Here is a 24,971-nt window from a genome sequence, read left to right on the forward strand (position 1 = left end):
AAAACTCTACAATTTATTGTGTAGTCTTGAGTCTTTGTGGAATTCGACCCCTAAGTACTGCAGTGATCTCTTAATTTGAGAGAGTAGCTCTAGGTTTAATTTGAGCATATCAATCATCTTCTTCTATCCTTGGAATTTGGTTTAAATCAATCAAAACTTCTGCCTCATGATTTAGGATTGGAAAATTCAAATCAATATTGTACTCCATGAAAAATTTGGTAAATCATTGTTAGACCAAAGAAATTATATAGAGATAAACAATTGGAGTTTCTTGGTTCGTATGGCTCCATAGTGAAAACTTTGAATTTTAGTTTCAAAGTGTTTACAAAAAAATGACTCGCATCTGAAATTTTTTTCTTGTAATTTGTTAGCAACCCCTATTTAAGTGGAATAAAATATGTCTCTTAATATTCTTAATTATCCATTCTATTTTTTTCTTTTTTTGTGGTCAATTAATGAGTTATTTGTGTTAAAATTTTCCTTAATAAGCATGCTTTTAGCCAAACAATTCTATATTTTGGAACAGATGGAGTATTTTCTATTATGCAGTCTTGATTATGATTGATTAAACTTTTTAAAAATAACTTTTTCTTAATATGCGTGTTTCTACTAAGACATCCTATATTTTGAAACAAGATCACAATCAACACTAAGAAGAAAGTTGTTGCATTTTAAATCGCGGGCTTCCCAAAAATGGATTAGACGAATAACAATGTTTTATTATGTGTCTATGGACTCAACAACTTTATCAAGTTTGAGATAGGAGAAAGTAGGGCCATGAGTGTGAGGATCTTTTGGAGAAATTAGAGTGTTTTTTAGTAATCGAGGAAATGTTTTTTTGGGCCTTTCAAATAGTAGTACAAATCCATTATACAATTTCTATATTCTCCTTCTAAAACAAAAACTACAAAATGATATCAAAACAAACCAAAACGATGTTCTTTTTCTTAACTCTGATCTCTACTTTGATTTTCCGACCATCGGAAGCTCAGCCGTATGATAAATGTTTGTCTTCGATAAATAACGTAAAAGGATGTTTTGAAGTGGTGAAAAATGGGCTCAAGGATCAATTCAATGGTCTCACTAAAGAATGTTGCAATGTGGTGGAACATCTTAGTGATGCTTGTTTCTTACTTCTCTTTCCCGGATACCCTCCTTTCTTTAATTATTCCGTTCAAGCTACTTGTGTTTTCAGATTTCCTTGCCTAATGACTACGTCAGGTTTTTATGTAGAAACCTTGATGTGTAACCTTATGATCTTGAAATAAATACAATGAATAAATTTACTGTTTCATCAAACTATTATCACTCACCACCACGCTAATATTTTTTTATAATTACTAACATAAGCTGTTTTAGTATAGAAAGATTTGGCAATCAGAAACAGAACTCGTTCTTTTAGTTTTGAGAGTAGGACAAAGAAGTAGCATTACAAAAACATCAAGAAAAGAACCTTGTAGCATCTGTTAGAAACATGTGAGATTCTGTTCTTGGAGATCACAAGTTTGACTCTGAAGCAATTGACTTTTGGGGGGATGCATATAAACACGTTCGCTTACCTCATCCTCCTTACAAAAAAAAAATGGAAACTGAAGGGTGTTTACTGAAGCTGGTAAATTATAAAAAGACAAAAAAAATAGAAATCATGAAACTTATACTAATATGTATTATTACCAATTTACTTAATTTGTTTTTGCCTTTTTCTCAAATTTACCTGATTTATATAACGCTTGAATGTAGCAGACGGAAGAGCAAATAAACGTTCAAAGAAGACGAACGAACAAATTAGAGAGTTTAAAGAAAGTAAGATTTTGGAGCAATTGGCCATGGACGAACAAGAAGAGAAGCAGAGAACAACACAATCTTCATCTATATCGAAGACAAGATCCTCACATCGTAATCACAAATCTCAGTCAGTTGCTAACTCGATTCCTCTCCACATAACCGTCGAGATACTCTTAAGACTTCCTGCGAAATCAATCGTGAGATGTCGCTCTGTCTGTAAGCTATGGTCGTTCATCACCACCACACCAGAGTTCATCAATGCTCGGTCCAAGAAGACATCACCACCGAGTGTGCTACTAGTCTTCCGAAAACACGACAAGCTGATCGTTTTCTCGTCTCCGCAACACAAGGATACTTATTCTCATGTGGAAGATTGTCAAATCACAACCCCAAAGATTGGTTTCGTCCGTCGTTTTGATTCTGTTCACGGTTTGATTTGCTTAGAAGGTTCTAAAAGGCTCGAGATTTGGAACCCTACCATGAAACAATTCTTCACTTTACCTGAACCTCAAGGCACCGGAGACGGATACTACGTAGGAGGGTTTTTAGGGTATGAACCGATTGAAGGGAAATACAAAGCACTGTGCATTGTCAGAGGATGCAACACTCAAGTTCTTACATTAGGAGCTCGAGAATCATGGAGAGTAATAACCAAAGGCAGCCCTATCCACTGGCCTGCTAAAGACAGTGGGAGATGCATTAATGGAGTTATCTACTATAAAGCTATTTGCATGCCTTATAGGCATGCTTTAGTGAGCTTTGATCTGAGGTCTGAAAGTTTCGGTTTGATCGAGTTTCCCATGCGTGATTACGTTCGTTTTCTCATGGTATCTTATGAGGGAAGGTTGGCTTTGATAAGTTCCATTGGCTCTGTTGTTGAAGTATGGAGTTTGGAGGATGCAGAGAATGGAAAATATTGGTCGTGTAAACAGTTTCTTTTCAGTCTTCCTGCTAACAAAAGATTCAAGTCTTTGGATCTGAAGGGTGTTACTGATGCTGGTGAGCTTATTTATACGGGAATGAGTTTGAATGGATCGTTCTGTGTTGTGTATTTTGATCCGAAGAAAGACAGTATAAGAGAAACTAAGTTTGCTGGAATTTCAGGTAACGAGATTTGGCAACCTGATAGACTTGGATTTGATCTTGTCAATGACTTGTATGTTTTACCAAATCACATTGAGAGTTTCATCTCATTGTAAGAGAGCTCTCATCTTTTTAAATGGAATGACAATAAATTTATGAAGTGATTTCTTTAGATATTTCTTGTAAATTTGGTTGATTGATCCCATTGGGGTATTTTGCCATGATTTGATAATTTCTATATGTTTCAAGTATGTGAGAGACTTTACTATATAATTTATAAACACTCTATGGATATAGAGGCAGAGTCTGTAACATGTGTTAAGATAGCAGCAAAGAATCTTCTGTTCTGTCTGTAGAATGACATCTAATTTATACTATATATTTTTATTTTCTTGAGAACTTTATCCATTCCAATGGAAGGGCTTTGTCATAAATTGATCATTACTTTAGTTTTGAATATACCACAACAAGTGTGGGCCGGGTTCTGCAGACGATGGCATATATATATTTATGCAAACGACTCAGTCTCTTGGAAGTTGGAAGTTAGAAACAATGGCATTTAAGTTTTAGTTGATGATATGTAGAACATTCATAAGCAAACTAGAGATTCTTCGATATAATACAGTTAAACCACAAATCTATCGATTAAGAACAGAATCAAACAATATATTTGAATTGGCGTTCATAAAACGCAGATTCAACTTCTCATGTTAGAATCCATAGAAGGATCTCAATCTAACAATGAGGAACACACACCAGCAAAACTAGAAAGAAAAAGAATTACAATTCTCAGATTTTCACATATTCTTCACAAACGAACTCTTCCTACTCTTTATTCTTCAGTTTCCTCAATTGCCAACGAACATCACGTCATTTACTCTTTTTCCTCCAATCAAATCTTCTTAAATCTCCACGTCAGCTTCACTCTCCTTTTCCTATATCACGATACGTGTAAGAGATGAAGGCCTAAGCTACTATTATAGGCTGCGTAGGTCAAATACACATGCCTTTGTCTTTTTGTTTCCTTCTCTTTCAACAACCTAGTCTCAAACGGTGTGACTTCACCACGAATACAACATCAATCCAACACTGACAAGAAAAAACACAATTAGATCAATTTTCATACCACACAAATTAAGATAAGATCCATCTCTTGAAATGGTCAATAGCCTCTAGAAGAAGCAGAACAAGGATATTAGTTTTTGATTTATAAATAATCATTCATGGGTGGCATATGGGTCGCAAAATGTAGTAATTAATACACTCTCAATTATACTATAGTTATAAACTTTAACGAAAGTTTTAATTTTAAATATGTTGAATCCGTACATGTGTGTTTTGGACGCATATTAATTGCCAATTGCGATGACAAAGAGAAACATAGTGGATAAGATTGTTTACAAGTCAACAACATACACCAATTAAGAAAAATCAAAGAAATTACGATTTAATGCGAAGATGACTATGCAACGATATCTCTCTATCCAAATCAAAAGATTATTAGTATTATGTGTTACATTCCCCACTAATTTCACTTAGGAATATATATATATATATATATATATATATATATATATATATATAAAATAGCATGAGATGCCATATAGTAATTAATAACATGTAACGTTTTATGAATGTTCGTTCTTAATTCGGCTCAATTATTTCCTGACAATACATAGCACAAATGTTTAGTTTTCCCAAACTGTTTATTACATTTTCGGAAAAACATTTCATTGACACCCCAAATATGTCGACATCCCTACTATTATTTTGAAACAAAGTTTATGGACTAAACCTTCGTTTTGTAAGAAATTACAAGGGTATGCCATTAGAGTTATGACCAAATATTCGATTTTTTTAGAGGGTAACAACGAAATTTCACACCCCTCTAAACGGATAAACACGCGGATCCTAAACGACCCATTTTAAGAATTTGGATCCTTTTATTTAATCGTGACCGTTGATTCATTTTTATCGTGTCCGTCGATTTAAAAAACCTAAAAAGGTGTTTCTCTCTCTATACTCTTTGTCGCCGTCAATCACTTACACAAAACTTTTTTCTTTAGCCTCTCCTCTCTCGCCGTCTCTCCCAAATGGATTTTTTTTTTCTTTTTGTCGACAAAGTCGAAGAGATGTAGTCATGTAGAGGAAGAGAAGACGGCAAGATTTCATGGCTAAGGTTTTTGTTTCTCTTTTAACTAAATTTACATTTTAAGTCTATGTTTTATGAGTAAATTCCAAGTTTAATTGGAATTTTGTTTCAGAATCTTGATTTGTATAATGATTTTGTGTTTGTCTGATCATCATCACGATTTTGAGATGATAACCTCAGTCTCATTAATTCGCAATAACTCAACCTCAGAAACATGCGTGATTCATCTCTCCGGTCAAGTAAGCCTTGCTCTGTCGCCGCCGTCAATTTATGGTTTCATGCTCGCAAGAGGTAATATACCGTTATTAAAGATTATGTTTATGCAGAAGATTAATTCTGAACTAAATTACTTAAGGCAATAGAGAGTTTCATAAATGTTTACATGTATGACATGTAGTTTTTTTGGCCATGGAAGGTGCAGAGGATTTCCTTAGAATATGAAACATTTCAATATTATCAAGCTCTGGATGTGAAAAGGTTAATTTCATTTCTTTAAGCCAAATTTATAAAATATATATTCTACCACTTATAGAACAAACGTTGAGGTTTAACCTAACTTAAGGGACTTTTTGTCTCTAGGATTAGAGAGGTGACTTATAAGAAGAGAGGTGAAGATGATTCGGTGATCAATTTGAAGAAGAAGAAGAAGATATCGACTCCGAACATGAGTCCAACCCTCAGCCTAAGCCTAATTACGCTTCTATAAATCTCTCCCTCTTCTATGTCATTTAATTCGCCATGTTTTTTTTTCTTTTCAGTTTTTGCATATTCATGGGCAATGATTTTTTTTATCACACGTTGGACTGATTTCATATGCAATGGTTTTATTTAGGTGAATCTGTATGCAAGCTATTATTAGTCCATATTTTACTCCGTTTTCTTACTTTCAAGTATAATCTTCTTCTTGACCTTAGTACACGTTGAACTTAATTCACTAAGGTTAGTTTTATAAAACATTTTTCTTTTAATAGTAGGGATTGGTGATGGTTCACTATCTGTATATTTATACATCCTTGAATGGTTTTAGATTTGAAAAACCGATACTTATAAGTAAACAGATCCTTATGATATTGGTGATGATTCGGTTTGTCTAAGTTGTATATTGCATGTTTTGGTAAATTAATTTGCAGAGTTTGGTTGTATCAGTTGCAGGTTCTGTTTCTAAGTTGTAGGTTTATTTTGAAATATAATTTTGTTTGGTTTACAGGCTTGATGATTCACGTTTACAGTTGAAATTTGATTTGCTTTAGATGCGTTTACGAAATGCTAGGAAACATGATGAGGAACTTGACACAAGTGGGACAACAATTCTCGAGAGTGCATCTAATTCCATGAAACGATTTGCAGTCCATCTAGCTCATCCTCTTAAGGTTTGAACTCTTTAACCAAATCCCAAAATCTTGATGTGATATTTCTCTTATCTTCAATCTTTGAAAGGTACTGATTTACTTCTGTAACTTCAGCAATGCAGAGTCCTCCGGGTTGGAGAAGAAATCGGGATACACATACCACCACTCCTCACCATTTTCTTTGAGGTACGTATTACTATTAAATTCTTTTTGTTACCTTTTTCCTGAACCATTGTTAATATTTCTGGTTTCTTACCTTTTTGTTGTGTAAGTTTGCAGGTTTTAGTTAATTATTTTGTAGGGTTCGGTTAATTAATTTGCAGATTTTGATTATCTAAGTTGCATGTTTGGTTTGTCTAAGTTATTATATAGATTGCAGGTTTCGTTTGTCTATGTTACAAATTGTAGGTTTTTGTGAATTAATTTGGCTTTATAAGATGCAGGTTCAGGTTTGAGAAAATGCAGGTTTTCTTTGCAGGCTTGATGATTCATGTTTGCAGATGAAATTTTATGTCCCATAAATGCTTTTCAAAATGACTAAATGAGGAACTCGACATAATTGTTACATTATATCTTCTTAGCAGACTTCAACGATGCAGGGTTCTCCAGGTTATGAACTGGGGAAATTTACAAGAAATATGTCAATGGTCGAATATGTGGAGCTGTAAGCTGCTAGCAAAAAGACAAGTTTCGTTTTTGTTTTTTTCCATTATACTCATTCTCTCTGTTAAATTATTTTGGAAATCATTAATGATATTTTATATTTTGTGTGATCCAGTTATCAAAATTGAATTTTGATCCATATTTTGTTGAAAGTGGGATTCTATATGGTTAATGTTGTTATAATGTTTTTGTACTCGAATTAATTTGTGAAACCAAGACTTTTTGATATGGGAAAATCATTTATGATCATGTGTCTTTTGTCGACAATTTCCTGAGAAACCGGTTTGGACGACCTAAGAAGTAGCTTTAACAGAGAGAATTATAAGAATATGTAGACAAACAAAACCTTTAATGGAACAGGCAAGTTAACCCGGTCTTTTAAATTTAATCCGTCAATTTACTGAGAAACCGGCTTGGACGACCTTTAATGGAAAATCGTTAATGATCTGGCTCTATGGTATTATTTTTATATAAATGTTTGTAGAACGGGTTAATTATTTTATCACTTTAATACGTTAAAACTGAACTTACAATTATTTAAACAAATAACTATATAAATCTTTGATTTTAATATATCAATGTTTAAAATGTTAATAAGATATGTCAATTAAAGTATATAAACAAATTTATTAAATAATTTTTATTAAGATTAAAATTATACTGTTCAACCATTAAAAAAACATTAAATTTTACAATTTATGTTGTCTACTATGTAATTATTTAAATAAAAACATTAATGGAATATAAAATTTCTAACGGGATGGATCGAGACGAGATGGGATGAGACTGGACTGGACGAGATTTAACATCCCATTAAAAAACTTATTTTAACATTTTCAATAAAAGCGGGCTTTGCTTGATTATTACGGATGGATTGCAAAAAAAAAAATATTTTCGAGGTGATGAAGATGATGATCATGTTTATTTTTGGTATGAGTAGCGGTATTCTACATATACACTAAAATATTGACAAAACACCGTAAAAGAGTGGCCAAGTAATTTTTATGGAAAATTCTAATATTATAGAATTAAAATTTTACAACCTAAAAAGGTTTATTATTTGACTGAATATATGTTATACCAGTGTGTTTTTGAGTAATTTAATTAACTAATTAAATACATATACTTTTCAAAAAATAATAACTAAAATTTGAGAAGAGGTTCATTCTATTTATGGTATTAAGACGAGAAATAATATGTAAACTGAAACGGGTAATTCACATAATGAGAACCAATATATTGAACAATTTTTTTTTTAAAAAAGGTCTTAAATTAGAGTAAAAAAAAAGGTCTTAAATTTTAGATAAAAATAGGAAATTAAAAAATATAAGTAGATAAAATTCAAATGTCAAGTTTTCACTAATTTTGATACGGATTGACTATGGAACATATAACTAACTATTTTGGAACAAGCAATTTTAAAATTTTGGTATTTTTGAAAACAGTTATATAGTTTTTGAAAATTATAATTTTTTGATAATTTCAACTTACTAAATAAAAATATATTCAACGAAGAACTCTGGTATCCCATTTTTATTATTACCCCATCTCTTTTAGTAAACATTGTGTAACGATTAATAATTTTTTTAAAAACGAACATTAGACAAAAAATTATGATTGATACGAGACGAGACAGGACTAGACGAGACGGGATGAGATGAGACGAGAGAGGATGAGTTGTGATGTGAGGAGATTGGACAGGACAAGACGTATTTCCTGTTCCAAAGTAAATACGTTTAGGTTTATTTAAAAAACAATCACATTAAAATAACGCATCTTTGCTACAACACCTGGATTAATATAATTCTTAGTCAACACCTGAATATTTTGTCCCGTGCTGTAGCACGGGTTACTACTCAACAAGTGACAATGAATTTTTCATTACCAAAATGACAATTGCTTTGGCTATATAACTTCACTAGAATTCCAAAATTTTAATCTTGACATTTTTTTTAAAAAAATGTTAAAACAGAGAGTTGTCCTTACATAAGTTAATTTTCCTATCTTTTTCTGTCTATCACATAAAATATAGATAGTAAAACTTTTACTGAAATGTTAGTATTCCACTTATGAATTAAGCCATTCAATGTTTTTTTTTAAAAGAAATATATTATTGGAAAATTATTTACCCTGTTAATTAACACCGATATTAGAACACTGATTTGAACATGCTTATATGTCAACCACATGTCCTAATATGAAAAAGGGAAATGACAATGATCAACACAAAAATAATCACTATATTACATACTAAAAAAAATAAAACTATAATAAGAGATGCGGCGAGACAAGACATGATAAGATGTGATGTATTTTCTCTTACAATTGAAAAAGACTATATAATTTCAACCAAAATCTAATTAAAAGACGATTGAAAATATTTAATCATAAGATTTATTTAGTTTTTAAATATACTCTTAATATCACCAGAATTATCTTAATGTTTCTGCACATAATTATATAACAGAATGTAAATTAAATTATAATTAAAAGTCCAATCTATTTATGGCATTACGATGAGAAGTAGTGGATATGAGACATAAATGAGTAATTTGTATAATAGAAAAAATGGTACTTAAACGATTTACAAAAAAAATGTTGACTCTGTGACATGTAAATAATTACTTTGAGACGGGTAATTTGAGAATTTTAGATATTTTTGAAAATATTTGAGAATTTATGAGAATTACAATTTCTACTAACTATATAAATTAAACATTCAAATGGAGAATACATGTATTTCGTATAAAGTTTTTAGCCAAAATTTATTAATAACATTATTATATGGATAATTATTTAAAAGAAAATGGTTATGGGACATAAGAATTATAACAGAATGGATTAGGACGGGATGGGATGAGATTATACAAGATTTAACACCCGTAACCAAATTCCTTTAATATTTTCAACAAACACAGACTGTGATTATTATGGATGGAATGCAAAAAAATATATATCTTCCAGTTGATGAAGATCATGTTTACTTTCAGTACGAGTTGCACTGTTCTATATATACACCAAAATATTGACAAAACACCGTAAAAGTGTGGAAACCTAATTTTTATGGAAAATATTGATATTATACAATTAAAATTTTACGACCTAAAATGGTTTATTATTTGACCGAATATATGTTTTACCAGTATTTTTTATGTAATTTAATTTACTAATTAAGTACATATACTTTAAGAAACAATAATTAAATTTTGAAAAAACCCAATTTATTTATGGTATTTATTAAGAAATAGTATACGTAAACTGAAACGGGGAACTTTGGTATTCCATCTAAATATAATTTTTGAAAATTATAATTTTTAATTTCAACTAAAATAATAAAAAAATATTCAACAGAGAACTCTGGTATTTCGTCTATAAAACTTACCCAATCTCTTTTTGTAAAAACTGTCTAAATATTTTATATACAAGATAACGAACGTATGACAAAAAATTCTGATGAATACGAGACGAGACTAGATGAGATGAGACAGAATGAGATGGGATGGGTTGGGATGTAAGGGGATGTGACAGGACGTTTTTCATTACAAATTAAACATGATTAGGTTTAATTTTTTAATTTACACATGTGCTGTAGCACTTGGATTAATATATTTTTTAGTCATTTATATGAAAATATTTTGTCCCGTGCTGTAGCACGGGTTACTACCTAGTCCAACAGTAATATGAACTCAAAACATTAATGATGATGAGTGTCCAAAGAAATTAGTCTAGTTGATCCCAACATTAGTCTAATTAAATCTAAAATCTAAAAACTCTTAAGAGGTATATATATCAATTAGTTATTTTTTGTTGTCTTTGAAAAAAGGGGAAAAAACGCTTCAGTTATCTTAAAGGGTGTTTGCCTAAATTTATCAAAAAGTATATCTTTCTTCATACTTTTAAAAGAAATTTAATGACCAAATGTAACCTCTAATCCCATTAATTATCGTCTCTTGGATTTTTGAAACTGCCTCAATCAGCTCCTACATACTTAAAATCAGCTCCACCCTCCACTGAATCTTACCCAAGCATCGATCACGTGCATGTTATGTATAGACACACACACCCTATTAGTCTATTAAAGTGTATAAATAAATACACACTGACTTAACAACAAACACTGACACCAATCTTCTCTTTTCAACAGTCGTTTTATTACAGCGCTCTGATCAAAGCTCATTCGAAGTAAAAGTCTACACACAGAGAGAGAAACAAGAAGAAAGAAGAAGAAGGAAGCGATGAATGCTTTAGCAGCAACAAACAGGAACTTCAAGTTAGCTTCAAGGCTTCTTGGTTTGGATTCTAAGCTCGAGAAAAGTCTTCTTATCCCCTTCCGTGAAATTAAGGTTCTCATAATTTATTTTTTCACTCCTTTCTTTTAAACTAATTAACCTTGATCGGCTGATTTTGCGGCCTTTTCCGGCGGCCGGAGTTGATTCTTGGCCGGCGGATTTTAATGAAAAAAAATTGATTTTTGAATGTTTCGGGGCATTTCGTAACCCGACCCGCTAATTTCTGATCCAATTACAACCCTGATCCGGTTACTGAATTAGATAACCGGAAGAATCAATTTTAATCAACCGGTTTTGTAAATATTTTTTGGCAGGTGGAATGTACCATACCGAAAGACGATGGGACATTAGCATCATTCGTTGGGTTCAGAGTGCAACACGACAATGCTAGAGGTCCCATGAAAGGTGGAATCAGATATCATCCCGAGGTTTTTGACTTTTTCACTTTTGTAAATTTTCTCTTCCAAACCAGAATTCAATTTCGGTTCTTGGTACGAGATGCTAAACCGGTTATTGTGTTATTATTCTTTAATTGAAAAGGTTGACCCGGATGAAGTGAACGCATTGGCTCAGCTCATGACTTGGAAAACAGCAGTGGCTAAGATTCCTTACGGAGGAGCCAAAGGAGGGATTGGTTGTGATCCAAGCAAGCTCAGTATCTCCGAGCTCGAGCGGTTGACTCGAGTTTTCACTCAGAAGATTCATGATCTTATTGGGATTCATACTGATGTTCCAGCTCCTGATATGGGCACTGGTCCTCAGGTTTAACTCTCTTCAAAACGTTTCCATTAAGTTATTGTTCTTCTTGAGTCATCATCTTTAATTTTTTTTACCTTGGTGGTAAATTTGTAGACAATGGCTTGGATTCTTGATGAGTACTCTAAGTTTCATGGTTACTCGCCTGCAGTTGTGACTGGAAAGCCCATTGTAAGTAACAGTAGTTACAATTATTGTGTTGCTAATCACTGTTATAAGACGTTACCTGAGTGGTAAAATGATGGTTATGAGCCAGGATCTTGGTGGTTCGCTAGGGAGAGACGCTGCTACTGGAAGAGGAGTGATGTTTGGAACCGAAGCTTTGCTTAACGACCACGGCAAGAGCATATCAGGGCAGCGTTTTGTCATCCAGGTGAAGTTTTAAAAAATCTTTCTTTATGTTTCTCGCGGAACCAGAGAGACTTTTTCTCAATCGGGTTAAACTGTTGGCTATTTAGGGGTTTGGTAACGTGGGTTCTTGGGCGGCGAAGCTGATAAGTGAAAAGGGTGGGAAGATAGTTGCGGTGAGTGACATTACTGGAGCAATCAAGAGCAAGGACGGTATTGATATCCCGGCCTTGCTCGAGTATACAAAAGTACACAGAGGTGTCAAAGGGTTTGATGGTGCAGATCCAATAGATCCAAATGTCATACTGCTCGAGGATTGTGATATCCTCGTCCCTGCAGCACTTGGTGGTGTCATCAACAGGTTCAAGCTTTTTTTTGCTACACAAACTTACATTTTGTTTTAAAGTTTCTCTAAAACTTATATTAATTGTGTTTTGGTTGAAGGGAGAATGCGAATGAGATTAAAGCAAAGTTCATCATAGAAGCTGCTAATCATCCAACTGATCCAGACGCCGATGAGGTTTGATTTCCCTATATTTTTACTTCGCAAATTCTCAATTCAAATCTGTAATGGAGACACTTGTATTGCAGATATTGAGTAAGAAAGGTGTGGTTATTCTCCCAGACATATACGCAAACTCTGGAGGAGTCACTGTCAGTTACTTCGAATGGGTTCAGGTATGAGTCTCTAAACTACTAACCTTGGACAGACCAAGTCGATAGTTGATCAAGTGGTTTTGCTGGTATTGGTAATGTGCAGAACATACAAGGGTTTATGTGGGAAGAAGAGAAGGTGAACGATGAGCTAAAGACTTACATGACTCGCTCTTTCAAGGACTTGAAAGAGATGTGCAAAACTCACTCCTGCGATCTCCGGATGGGAGCTTTTACTCTCGGTGTTAATCGTGTGGCTCAGGCTACCATTCTCAGAGGCTGGGGAGCTTAAAGATACTCTGTTCTTTATGAATCTCCTCCTTAATAAAACGAGCCAACCTTTTCATGTTTTTATTTTCTAAACCTACTTTGACTTAGAGGTCTTCTTGAGTTAACAGATCTGTGTGTTATATAACCAGATGATGCTTTCTGTATGTAATAAAACCTTGAAATCATATGATTAATGAACTTTTCTTTCACTCTTTTCATAAAGCTAAGTATCAAAAACTAGAATCTGAAAAACGATTACCATCATTATGGTTGTTAAATAAGCATTTTTATGATCCAAGATAGTAAGGAGGAGTTACATAAGGCTATATAGAATATGAATCTACCCTCTCCCTCGGCCTCTGAAGGCTCCACGAAAACCACCTCTTGGTGGAAACCCTCTACCACGGGGTGCACCTCCGAAATTGCCTCTACCACGGGGGGCACCTCTACCACGGGGAGCACCTCTTCCACGGGGAGCTCCTCTACCACGGGGAGCACCTCCTGATTGCCCCCTGCAACAAGTACAGAACAAGAGTTCAACAAAGTTTGTTCTACTACTTAAAAGGGACCTAAGAAACTGATAACTCAACAAGTGTAAATGTCAGAAAGAAGCTATCTTTTTAGGAAGTGTAGCTTACTTTGGTTGAGGAAGGAATCTTGATAGATGTAAAAGCTTCTCAGGGTTAATGAAGAACTTGTCGCCTTGATTATAAGAGGTAGCTACAATACCTTCCATCATTTTGATAGTAAACAGCTGGAAAAAAGTAAAGAACCAATGCTTTAGATATCAGAGAGCAGGGCAGTAAAAAAGAAGAAAGCAACAGATGGAGAGAGAGAGAGAGATAACACGTACAGATTCATTAATGGGACCAAAGATTTCATCAACTCTCCCAATCTGTGTCATGTTTTGTAGGTAGATTGGGGCATTGAAATGTGGGATTTTCGGATTTGTTAGCTTGGTCACAGCATCTCCCTCACAAGCATGTAGAAAAGTTGCAACTTCTGTATAACCAAAGAAACAAAACTTTATTCATAACGATTGACAATTCCACAAGTTTGTTCCTTTGAATTTAAACTGTCACAAAACCTAAACTCTAAAGATTAATCTAACAAAATCCTAATAAGAAGAACCAATTTATCAAGGGAATTATACTCAGAATTCAGCAACAAAACACTCATTAATTTCAAAGCTTGATCGGTAAAGCAAGTATGAGAATCGTCAAAGAAGGTTTAGAGAACGAACCAACGACTTCGCTGGGAGGTCCTTCGTCACGATAACCACCACCAAAGCGTCCTCCGCCACGTCCGCCGCCGCCACCAAAACGTCCACGTCCGCCGCCGTCTCTTCCTCCCCTTCCCCTAAAATTCCCGCCGCCGCGTGGTGGTCTCATCTTTGGTTCTGTTTCTTCTTAACAGCGCTCTGTTCCTCAGAAGTTTTTTAGGGTTTGTAGCGACGGAAGCAATTGGAGTGTTCAATAAGTAGCTTTTTTATACAAAAGTATATATAATAATAAAAAAGTTGTGAATGTACGTATACGTATTAGGGTTTTCAGCAATTGAACGAAAATAATACAATTTTTTTTTTAGTTAATTAGTCAATAAATTAATTAATTATTAAAAGGATTTTTTTTTTTTTTACTGAAAGATTATATTAATTGATAATAATAATAAAAGGTTACAAAAAAGGATCAAGGGCAATCAACCCAGCTACCAGGCTAAATCTAACCTACGATTCTAGCCATATCATCTACAAAAATCTTTTGAAGCCAACACGGAAAGCCAGTTGCTACATAAGATTGACGGCGATCCTCTCTTGTTACACTCTTTGCTATAAGATGAGCGCCAAGATTTGAGTTCCTGTCTTCCAAAAAAACTTTACATTCCAGAACATTACCCAAGGCTGCTTCCAAGGACCTGGAATAAAACAAAAAGAAAGGCCAAGCTTTTGGCCGCTGAAGAGCTCCAACTAACTCTAAGTCTTCTGAAGCGAATATGATCTTCCCAAGATTGTGGCTAATCATACTCTCTATAGACCAAAGCCAGCTTTGAAGGCAAGCATCCATTTTAGAATGAATCATAGCAAAAGACTTTCTGCTATGTAATAAAACTTCACCAGTTTCATTCCTCAAAACCCATGCTGCTCCACTAACATTGAATTCTTTATCCCAAGATGAAGCCAAGTTACATTTTAGCCATCCAAAGGGGGGAGGAGACCAGTGCTTTTTAACCTGAGTTAGGTTATGGCTCGCAGCTTCTGCCTCCCGTTCCTTCAAAGATTGAGCATGAAACCATTCCTGGACATTTTCTCTGATTTTTGAGATTGTCACAGGCGCTCTAAATCTTTTGCCTTCAATACTAAACAAGTTTCTGTTTTTCCATAATTGCCATAAAATCCAAGGGAAGGCTTTCCTTATCTCAACCTGCACTTTGCTATCTTTGCTCACAAGGATCAAGTAATACAAATTCTGATACAAGGATTCAGAATCAAATCCATTAAGCGGATTCGGATAGCCATATAGTGCCCAAATTTGTCTAGCAACCGAGCATGTGAAAAGAACATGCTTTGCTGATTCTCCTTCCATCCCACATCTTTGACATCTTGAATCGGTTTTCAAACCTCTGTCAATCATTTTATCAGCTACCGGAATGCCCCCGAAACAGCTTTCCACATAAATGTTTTGATCTTGGGCTCTGTACTGCATTTCCATAACTGATCTTTTATATGGAGGATGGACGGTTGCATTGAGGCCTCTGTTACCAGATCAATTTTCTCGCTTTCATAGGCAGCCCAATAACCTGATTTTACTGAATATACCCCACTTTTTGTGTGTTCCCATATGAAGAAGTCATTTGATCGAGGAACTGGCTTGAACTTGCAGATCAGCTCTACATCTCTAGGATAGAAGTGGTAATGCAGTTTGGTACGATCCCAAGAGTGAGATTCCACATCAATTAAGTCTTTCACTTTTAAGTCCAGATTGAAGATAATATTCTTCATTAATGGTGCTCGCATAACACCATCCAATATCCATCGAGAGGACCAAACCATAACAGACTCCCCATCACCAATCATTTGTCTAAGCCCTCTTTTTAGCAGATCTCTCCCGTGGAGGATGCTTCTCCATGCATAGGATGGTCTCTCTCCAAGGTCTGAACTTAAGAAATCACCCTCTTCAAAGTATCTACTTTTAAAGAAAAGAGCAAACAGACTATTATCATCCTGCAAAATCCTGGAAGCTTGTTTTGCCAAAAGAGCTTGATTAAAGATTTGGATATCTTTAAACCCCAGTCCTCCTAGGTGTTTAGGTAGGCATAACTTGTCCCAACCAATCCAGTGCATTTTCCTTTTGTCCTCAATGGAATCCCACCAGAAAGCCGACATAGCAGAGGTCAGATTTTCACAAGTCTTCTTGGGGAGCTTGAAACACGACATTGCAAATATAGGCATCGCCATAGCCACTGCTTTCAGAAGAATTTCTTTCCCTCCTTGTGAGAGAGATCGGGCAAACCAACCAGACATTCTGCTTTTCATGTTATCATGGATATAGGCCAGCATGTCTATTTTTGAACAACTAAAACATTCTGGTAATCCCAGATATTTGCTTGCTCCACCTTCTTTAACAATCCCCAGCTTCACTTGGATCTGATTCCTGATACCATCCTCAACTTTGCTCCCAAAAGTAATAGAGGACTTTTCAAAGTTGATCATTTGACCTGTGACATCACCATACTCAGATAAAATTCCTTTCAGAGTTGAAGCTTGTTCCACCGATGCTTTTATCAGAAACAAGCTATCGTCTACAAACAGAGGATGATGGATCGAAGGTCCTTGAGGTGAAAACTGAATCCCATTAATTTGACCCGCAGCTTCAGCTTTGTTTAGGAGGTGAGTTAGACCCTCCGCACAAAGAACAAATAAGGCAGGGGAGAGAGGATCTCCCTGTCTAATACCTCTTTGCGGGTTTATTAATCCAAAAGGCTGTCCATTTATAAGCACCGTGTACGTGACTGTTGTAACACAAAACATGACCATATCCACCCACTTCCTATGAAATCCCAGGGCCAAAAGAATAGCTTCCAGAAAACTCCATTCCATTCTGTCATATGCCTTTGACATATCTGTTTTTACTGCCATGAAGTTCTTTGAAATCTCCTTGTGAGTACGCAGACCGTGGACAGCTTCATGAGCAATAAGAATGTTGTCTGAAATCAACCTTTCAGGGATGAAGGCTGATTGATTTGGGGACATAACTGTGAAGGCTGATTGATTGAGAGGCTGTAGTCTGGCCATTAGGATCTTTGCTACCACCTTGTATAGAACCGAACACAGGCTTATATGTCTCAAGTCACTCATAAGAGGTGAGTTTAGCTTTTTGGGGATGAGACATAACTGTGTGAAATTCCATTCTTTAGGGAATACTCCATTGACAAAGAAATTGGTTACCTCACTTGTCACCTGCTCTCCAACTATATCCGAGTACTGCTGGAAGAATAGACCAGTCATACCATCTACTCCAGGCGAGCTTTAATGTTTGATTGAGAATATTGCATTCTTCACTTCCTCTTTTGAGACTGAACCCAAGAGAGCTTGATTCATGTCCTCCGTAACTCTGGGAACAAAACCATCAAGCATTGATTGCGTATCAACAGGTGTGGATGTCGAGAACAAGGATTAAAAGGGATTTGAGTGACATATATATAATTAATTAGAAATTATTTTCCCATTTATTTATGGTTGTGTTGGTTTAAGTTTGGTTTGGCTTTCTCTCACACATTTCACTTATTAGACGCATGAAACAACGCAAAGTCGCAAAGGATAACCAAAAGAAAAGAGAAAAAAGCACACTTGAAGGCTTAAAAAAAGCCTTCAAAACTTTCTATTACTAATTCAATTTTCTCCGTTACCTTCGTTTCTATCTTTTTTCATTACTTCTACATACATACGTAGACGCATCCATTTCATTACATTCAACAAACAGGTTGCGTCTGGTTTCACCTTTTTTTGATTGTGTACTATGATCTTTATGTTCCAAAAGTCTCTTTTTCCCCCTCTTTGCAACAGACCATATGACTGATGCTAAGTATCTCTCTCTCAGCACACTGTCCTCCCAAAGCATATTGATGCAATGTACAGATTTTTCGCCCATTTCTCCTGAAATTCACAACCAACACCGTGTAAGTTCTAATTTCAGTTATACGGAAACAAACCATATAAATCCAACTTTTTGTTCAAAACTAAAGAAACACACCTTAACGTGAGTGCTTGGAAAGGCGGTGGTGCGAAGAGTCTCTTGAGTTTCATCCATCATTTTACGTTTTGGTACACTTAATATAAAAGCTGCTTGGTCTGCAGTTGCTGCCATTGATGTTATCCTATACCCACTTTCCCACCTCCTATGTATCCCATCACTTGGGTACAAAAAGTCGAGCTCCACGACCTTTTCACGCAATAACCAAACAAGATTATTATTAAGGGAGATGTCACCATGTTGTATAGGGAAAATGTAAAAAATGCTTTTAAGGTTAAGAGATGGAAACATACCTGATCAGAGTAGCCCGAGTTCCTCGACATTACCACACCCCAACGGTTCCCAGCAGTTGTCATGGAGGTTACATGAAAATCTTCTTTCCATTTCTTATTTATCCACTTGAAAGGAAATGAGTCGCTGACTTTGTAAGATTGCTGAGTATAAGAAGTACCTACCAATTTGAAACGAGTAGAAATAAGTAAAGAACCCTTCATCTTATAAGTATGACACTGTTATAGTTAACTGTGACATAACTACCATTAAAACCAACCTTTTGACATGATAACTAATGAGCTCCCGTTATCTGAACCAGCTATGGAACTGATATAGTAGTTTTTTTCCCACTGTTCCATAATCCAGTCCTGCAAAAATAAAAACACAAATGGTGAGTTACTGCAAAATTGATTGATTCCTAATTGCTTCCAGCAATTATTATTACCTTGTGAAGGAAGACCGTTGACAATTCATAAACTTGAGAGGTGAATCCAGTCCCAGCATCCATTATGAGGGCCCAGAGATTAGCTGCTGATGCTACACAGCTAATTAAAAGGCCATCCTCGTTACCTTTCTGAACATGTTGGTGCAGCCTTGTGTCTGCAACGTTGTAGTGATATCTACACGAAGAAAATGACATTAGTGAGAAATTTGATGAACAAAGGTTTTTGAAAATTTTCAAGTGTCTATGCAAATTTTACCTCTGTTTCATTGGACGACGAGCATTATAGACGGAGATCCACTGACAAGCAGGACTGCCAATTCTGATTTTCTTCTTTGGCTGTTCATCCTCTTCCAAATTAAGAAGTAATCTTCCTCGTTTTTGTCCAACCTATGTACCAAAAGAAGCAAAATCAGCCTTTTCAGAAATATTTATAATAGTTGAATAATGAAGCATAAGAAGGGGGGAAATAGCCAGCAACCTTAAGAGCCCCATCAATTCTAATTGGTCTAGATAGAGCACATGGTTCAATAAGAGAATCAAAAATGGTTATAAGCTTTGCATAGTTGGGCTCTTCGTCAAACTTCATATTAGTAACTGCCTCGAGGAACAACTTAAACGGTGGTGGAGAAAAACAGCACATTAGTTCAGGAGAAGTTGACATCTTTTTCTTGCAAACAAGAAAGCTCTTATTGTCACCCTGCAAAAGACAGTAAACGATATTACATAAAAATTGACAGACATAATGAAGAAAACGAATCAGATATAGTTGTAAGGGCAAGTAGTGAAACATAAACAGACCTGATATCCTTGCCATGGCAGTCTTCCCTTCAAGAGGAAAATTAAAGTATAAGCCAATGACTCTAGATCATCTCTCCGACTTCCAGTACGGCCTAGATGTGCATGAACACTTGCATACCTTATTGTTCCCCTGCATGTGAAACATAATAACCATGTAAGAAAATATGAAACATTTATATAGAAAGAATAACAGAAACATACAGTAATGAACATACCTGAACACATCAGGTCTTTGATCATATTCTACATGCTGGCCGGAGTGCGTATCTTTCCATCTAGATGCTGAAACAAAAGAAGATTATGTGAGCAATAATGCAAATATCAAATAAGAGAACCAATATAAATATCCCATAAACGTTGTAGACACAGAAGAGGAGAAACTAGTACTAATGTTTAAAGTTTGTGTAAACATATAATAACAAACTCACCAAGACCAAGATCAATAAGGTAGAGTTTTTTCTCATCTGCTGTCCCCGGCTGACCGAGTAAAAAGTTTTCGGGCTTCACATCTCCATGGACAAACCTAATTTGACAGGGGGATTGAACATAGCATGACAATCAGGTCAATAAAAGAAAATTGTGACAGTAAATTGTAATTACCTCCACGAAATGAATGAAACTATTAGTCAAGAAGTTACCAAAAATATATTTTAACTTACCCTTTCATATGAAGTTTCTCAAGAATAGATATGGACTCAACAGCAATGCAGGCTACCATGTTCGGAGACATCCTGCAACATGTTATGAAAATGAATCATACGAAAAATCTTGCAAACAGATCAAAGTGTGGTGAAAAAAGAAGATTGCTTACGATTGCCCCGAAGAATTCCAAACATCCCACAGACTCGGACCAAGCATGTCCATGACCTGAAATATTTATTAAAACGTTACTCAATACATAATAACTCAATCAATCTCAAAGTAAATTTAATAAAGCTCATACTATATTACATACAAGAATGTAAAAATCTCCTTGACGACCCTTGTGATGTACCGCAGGAACTCCATAGCAACCATTAAGCGTACTTTACAACAAGAGGAAAAAAAGAAACAAATGAGATGACATAAATTTCATCAGAGAAACTTGGCAGAAAAATTCAGATAAAATGCATTCAAGTCTTACTTGTACACTTGCCACTCGTAAGGTGGGCCAAAGTTGCAGCCTTTGCTATTGCGGTGCTCAAATTTCAAAGCCACCTGAAAAAGAATTACACAAGAATTTTTGTTACGATATGACTTCCTTTGTCTATAATCATCATGAATCTTCACTTCAGTAAGCTTCACTACAACATACCTCAATTGCATCTGCCCCAATCCTATCACTTCCACCACTCACCCTTCTACCAACAAATACTTGCCCAAAGCCTCCTTTACCGAGTTTCCTCTCAGTCTTATAAACAGGAGAATTTCCAACTTGTACCTACACAAACATATGAAATCAAAATCAATACCCTCTCAAACAAAAAGCCTAGTACTTAAATGTCATAAGATCAGCATAAAGTTATACCCTTTCAGGGACTGGAGCTGTGCTGGAATCTTCTTCAACACCAACTACCTTCTCTGCGCTACCACCTTCCATAGCGATATCCTTATCAGCTACCCCTTCAACTTGATTAAAAGCAGGTTCACCTACTGCTGGACGAACCTCAATAGGTTCAGCCTCTAAATCTATTAACCTGATGCCTCTACCCCTACCGGCAGCACCAGTTGGTCTAGGAGGTGCAGGGGCTTTTGCTGCAGCGTTTCCCCTTCCTCTACCACCACCTCTTCTCCTTGTTACAGGCTGAGGAGGGAGTTCAATGTTTTCGGCCTGATCAATCACCTGAGGGCTAGGTTGTCTCAATCTACGTGCTCCACTTCTTAACTCTGGCATTCTTACTCCATACAAAGAGTAAGAAAAGATTGTTCTTTCGGTATACCTTCTTTAGCTAACCTGCAACACAAACAGAGGTAGCAGAGAATGTAAGTATTTAATTGAAATCAAAATGAGAGGACACAAATCTAAATAGATTAAAAGAAACAGTGGCTTTGCAACTCGGAGCATTGTCTTCCCATCAAACAAATCAATTGCCATCCTTACACAGAAGCAGTTTCCAATCAAACAGAGAAAACAATCAAAATCACAAACACAATAAAGTCATCAACTTTGGCTCAAGAGTATCAAAATCATCATTACTGTTACAGGATGGCGAATACATCAAAATACAAAAACAGCAGGTGATGATTCTCATCTTCACAGAAACATACAAACATAGATTCAAAAGAATCAGTGTAAACCAAGCGACAGTTTTGAATAAACTCGATCATCATCCTAAAGAAAGACAAGATCTTTCCAGACAAAACATAAAAAAAAAACACACAACAACCCGGAACCACCAAATAGAAAATCATACCAGATGAAGGATTTAGGATTAACCTTTCAGAAGGAAGGATGATCGGACTATGGAAGACGAGAAAACCGATCCAGAAAAAAAGAAAAAAAAAATTGAAACTTTCAGATCTCCTTTTCGGAAATTTCAGAGAATGAGAAAACCGACGGCTTTCTCAAAAACTAGGGCGATTTTAAATGTGAGAACTTTTTTGTAGCTGTGAAGAAGAAGCACACCTTATAGAGATGATGAGAGAGAGAAAAGCTTCAGGTTTTGGTTTTAGGCTTTTTATAATGAAGATTGGAAAAAGTTGGAGATGAAGAGACAATGAAGAAGAAGAAGATGAGAGGAGGTGCAGATTTGGGGAAGAATTTTTTTATTTTTTTTTTTTTGGGTCCAATTTTTTTTTAGTTTTCTTGGATGGATTGATCAACTTTAGAAACAAAAAGAAAAAAAAAAAAATGAAAAATTCTGGCAAATATTTGGTAAAGATATTTATTTATTTTACCTTTCATTGATTTAAAATTTTTTTGAATAAAGTTTATAAATTTGAGAAACACTAAAAAAGCTTTTGTGTACTTCTTGGTCTTTCTCGAATGTTTAATGGTCTTAATATTGCTGCTTACTTCGGTTTCCTCGCATGATTTTTTAAATTTATTAATATATACTAGTATTAATTTTTTACAAGTGCGTATGAATTTAAAAAAATGTTTCGTACGTATGTGTAGTTTGTATGTTGTGTATCCAGTAAAGCGCACGTGTTAGGGTCCTTAAGTGTAATAAACCACATCCTTTATGTCTTGTGCAAAAGTTACAAATTGACGATTAGTGTGTATGTAAAAATAATCTTGGCAGTTTAGGTATCATAGTTTTATTTTATTTATCTAGGGTTTGGTCGGTAACCGCTCTTACCGCAGCAGTAAAGAACTAAAAGATGATAAACGTTTTGATTACTGATTAGGGAAAAATATATACATAGGTATATACTACCATATTATTATTATGTTTTATCGTTGTTAACTATTTTGATACATTTGATCGATATTTTCTTTGACCGTTTTGTTTTAGGGCTCAAATATTTTGTTTTTGGACTTATGCGATAATAACTAAAAAAATCTGATAGTTTTGGTTTGATTATTTATTTTGACCGTTTTGTATTATGGATTAGTTTTCTATGTGATAGTAATTAAAAAATCTGATAGTTTTGGATCCATATTTGTTTCGACCGTTTTGTATGATGGATTAGATTTGTATGCCATAGTAACTAAAAATATGATAATTATGAATTGATATTTGTTTCGTTTGTATTACTGACTAGATATTTTTGTTTTCGACTTATATGATAGTTTTTGAATTATAGTTGTTTCAACTGTTTTGTATTACCGATTAAATTTTTAATTTTCAATCTGATAGTTTTTGATTTAATTTTCAATTTTTGAATTTACCGATTATATGTGTCATTTTCTGCCAAACACGCCTTAACCGAATATACGAGTTCGGTTCGGCGTTCGCTTTGGATTGCACCGATAAATCCGATTTGGAATATCTTCGAAACCATTATTAGGTTTGAATTCGTCCTTAAAACCATTGGTTCCGGTTTAATTAAACCGGGATCACCCATTCCTAAATTTCCGTCCAACGCCAACGGTAACGAAATCGCACAAGTGTCGACGCTACAGATCACACAACAGAAAGAGAAAAATGACGTCACCGAGTCACACCCCAAATCGCGGCGGCGAATCGGTCGAGACTCAGTCTCCTGAGCTCAGGAAAGATCCGGTGACTAACCGCTGGGTAATATTCTCTCCCGCCAGAGCCAAGAGACCGACCGATTTCAAATCCAAATCTCCCAACAACCCTAACCCCAAACCTACCTCGTGCCCCTTTTGCATCGGCCGTGAGCAAGAGTGTGCTCCGGAGATATTTCGTGTGCCGGATCATGACCCGAATTGGAAACTCCGGGTCATCGAGAACCTGTACCCGGCTCTAAGCAGGAATCTCGAGACCCAATCGACGCTTCCCGAGACGGCTACGACTCGGACTATACCCGGATTTGGATTCCATGACGTGGTAATCGAATCTCCTGTTCACTCGATCGAGCTCTCCGATTTAGATCCGGTTTGTATCGGCGATGTCTTGATCTCGTATAAGAAGAGGATCCAACAGATCACTCAACATGATCCCATCAATTACATTCAGGTAAAGAAACTAGTTTCCATAGATCGATTCCATCAATGTATTATCAATGCTTTTGTGCTAAGTGTCTTTTGGGTTGCTTACATTTGTAAAAAAGGTATTCAAGAACCATGGTGCGTCAGCTGGAGCATCAATGAGTCACTCCCACAGTCAGATTATGGCTTTACCAGTTGTTCCTCCAACAGTTTCTTCACGCCTTGATGGTACTAAGGAATATTTCAACGAGACTGGGAAATGTTGTCTCTGTGAAGCTAAATCAAAACACTTTGTGATTGATGAGTCGTCTCATTTT

General features: G+C 35.4%; 7 protein-coding genes and 1 long non-coding RNA gene across 14 annotated transcripts in view; 4 read left to right on the top strand and 4 right to left on the bottom strand.

Annotated features, from left to right (window-relative positions):
* On the top strand, positions 1,827–2,984 carry LOC104772339 (F-box protein At5g18160-like). The gene has a single exon (XM_010496968.1). The coding sequence runs from the start codon at positions 1,827–1,829 to the stop codon at positions 2,982–2,984; it is 1,158 nt and encodes a 385-aa protein (XP_010495270.1).
* Positions 4,868–7,215, top strand: LOC104770144. Of its 6 annotated transcripts, none has more exons than XR_764494.2 (6): positions 4,868–5,047; positions 5,133–5,311; positions 5,418–5,497; positions 5,600–6,390; positions 6,484–6,555; positions 6,848–7,215. It is a non-coding gene; the product is annotated as an uncharacterized LOC104770144 (long non-coding RNA). The 6 variants fall into 6 exon arrangements; XR_764495.2 differs by having other exon boundaries at positions 6,969–7,215; XR_764491.2 differs by having other exon boundaries at positions 4,869–5,047; positions 6,484–7,215.
* On the top strand, positions 10,971–13,561 carry LOC104770145 (glutamate dehydrogenase 1-like). Of its 2 annotated transcripts, XM_010494516.2 has the most exons (10): positions 10,971–11,079; positions 11,177–11,375; positions 11,636–11,749; positions 11,862–12,083; positions 12,174–12,248; positions 12,334–12,450; positions 12,536–12,786; positions 12,870–12,945; positions 13,017–13,103; positions 13,186–13,561. In XM_010494516.2, the coding sequence occupies exons 2-10, from the start codon at positions 11,268–11,270 to the stop codon at positions 13,369–13,371; spliced, it is 1,236 nt and encodes a 411-aa protein (XP_010492818.1). In that variant the 5' UTR covers positions 10,971–11,079; positions 11,177–11,267; the 3' UTR covers positions 13,372–13,561. The 2 variants fall into 2 exon arrangements, with proteins under 2 accessions (XP_010492818.1, XP_010492817.1); XM_010494515.2 differs by lacking the exon at positions 10,971–11,079 and having other exon boundaries at positions 11,126–11,375.
* On the bottom strand, positions 13,562–14,823 carry LOC104770146 (H/ACA ribonucleoprotein complex subunit 1-like protein 2). The gene is made up of 4 exons (XM_010494517.2): positions 14,593–14,823; positions 14,203–14,351; positions 13,988–14,103; positions 13,562–13,861 (listed from the first exon to the last, which is right to left on the bottom strand). The coding sequence occupies exons 1-4, from the start codon at positions 14,738–14,740 to the stop codon at positions 13,690–13,692; spliced, it is 585 nt and encodes a 194-aa protein (XP_010492819.1). The 5' UTR covers positions 14,741–14,823; the 3' UTR covers positions 13,562–13,689.
* On the bottom strand, positions 15,071–17,853 carry LOC104772340. Its single transcript, XM_010496969.1, has 2 exons — positions 16,108–17,853; positions 15,071–16,045 (listed from the first exon to the last, which is right to left on the bottom strand). The coding sequence occupies exons 1-2, from the start codon at positions 17,851–17,853 to the stop codon at positions 15,071–15,073; spliced, it is 2,721 nt and encodes a 906-aa protein (XP_010495271.1).
* On the bottom strand, positions 18,177–22,676 carry LOC104770147 (casein kinase 1-like protein HD16). The gene is made up of 17 exons (XM_010494518.2): positions 22,531–22,676; positions 21,622–22,047; positions 21,409–21,534; positions 21,238–21,311; positions 21,070–21,139; positions 20,926–20,981; positions 20,774–20,845; positions 20,543–20,637; positions 20,330–20,396; positions 20,115–20,244; positions 19,795–20,013; positions 19,573–19,703; positions 19,317–19,491; positions 19,149–19,239; positions 18,892–19,049; positions 18,599–18,787; positions 18,177–18,501 (listed from the first exon to the last, which is right to left on the bottom strand). The coding sequence occupies exons 2-17, from the start codon at positions 21,985–21,987 to the stop codon at positions 18,442–18,444; spliced, it is 2,079 nt and encodes a 692-aa protein (XP_010492820.1). The 5' UTR covers positions 21,988–22,047; positions 22,531–22,676; the 3' UTR covers positions 18,177–18,441.
* The window catches only part of LOC104772342 (glucan endo-1,3-beta-glucosidase 8-like), a 9,920-nt gene continuing 6,890 nt past the window's right edge, over positions 21,942–24,971 (bottom strand). The window contains exons 3-4 of the mRNA XM_010496971.2: positions 22,720–22,835; positions 21,942–22,047 (exon numbers count right to left, since the gene is read on the bottom strand). Coding sequence (XP_010495273.2) covers positions 21,990–22,047; positions 22,720–22,835 — 174 coding nt within the window. The 3' untranslated portion in view covers positions 21,942–21,989. The remainder of the gene's footprint in view (positions 22,048–22,719; positions 22,836–24,971) is intronic.
* LOC104772341 (ADP-glucose phosphorylase) lies at positions 24,055–24,965 on the top strand (the record flags this gene model as incomplete). The annotated part of the gene is made up of 2 exons (XM_019242376.1): positions 24,055–24,682; positions 24,777–24,965. Coding segments are annotated over exons 1-2 (687 nt in total), but the record flags the coding sequence as incomplete, so codon positions are not given.

The sequence above is a fragment of the Camelina sativa genome, chromosome 20 (assembly GCF_000633955.1).
Source record: "Camelina sativa cultivar DH55 chromosome 20, Cs, whole genome shotgun sequence".
NCBI classification, from domain to species: Eukaryota; Viridiplantae; Streptophyta; class Magnoliopsida; order Brassicales; family Brassicaceae; genus Camelina; species Camelina sativa.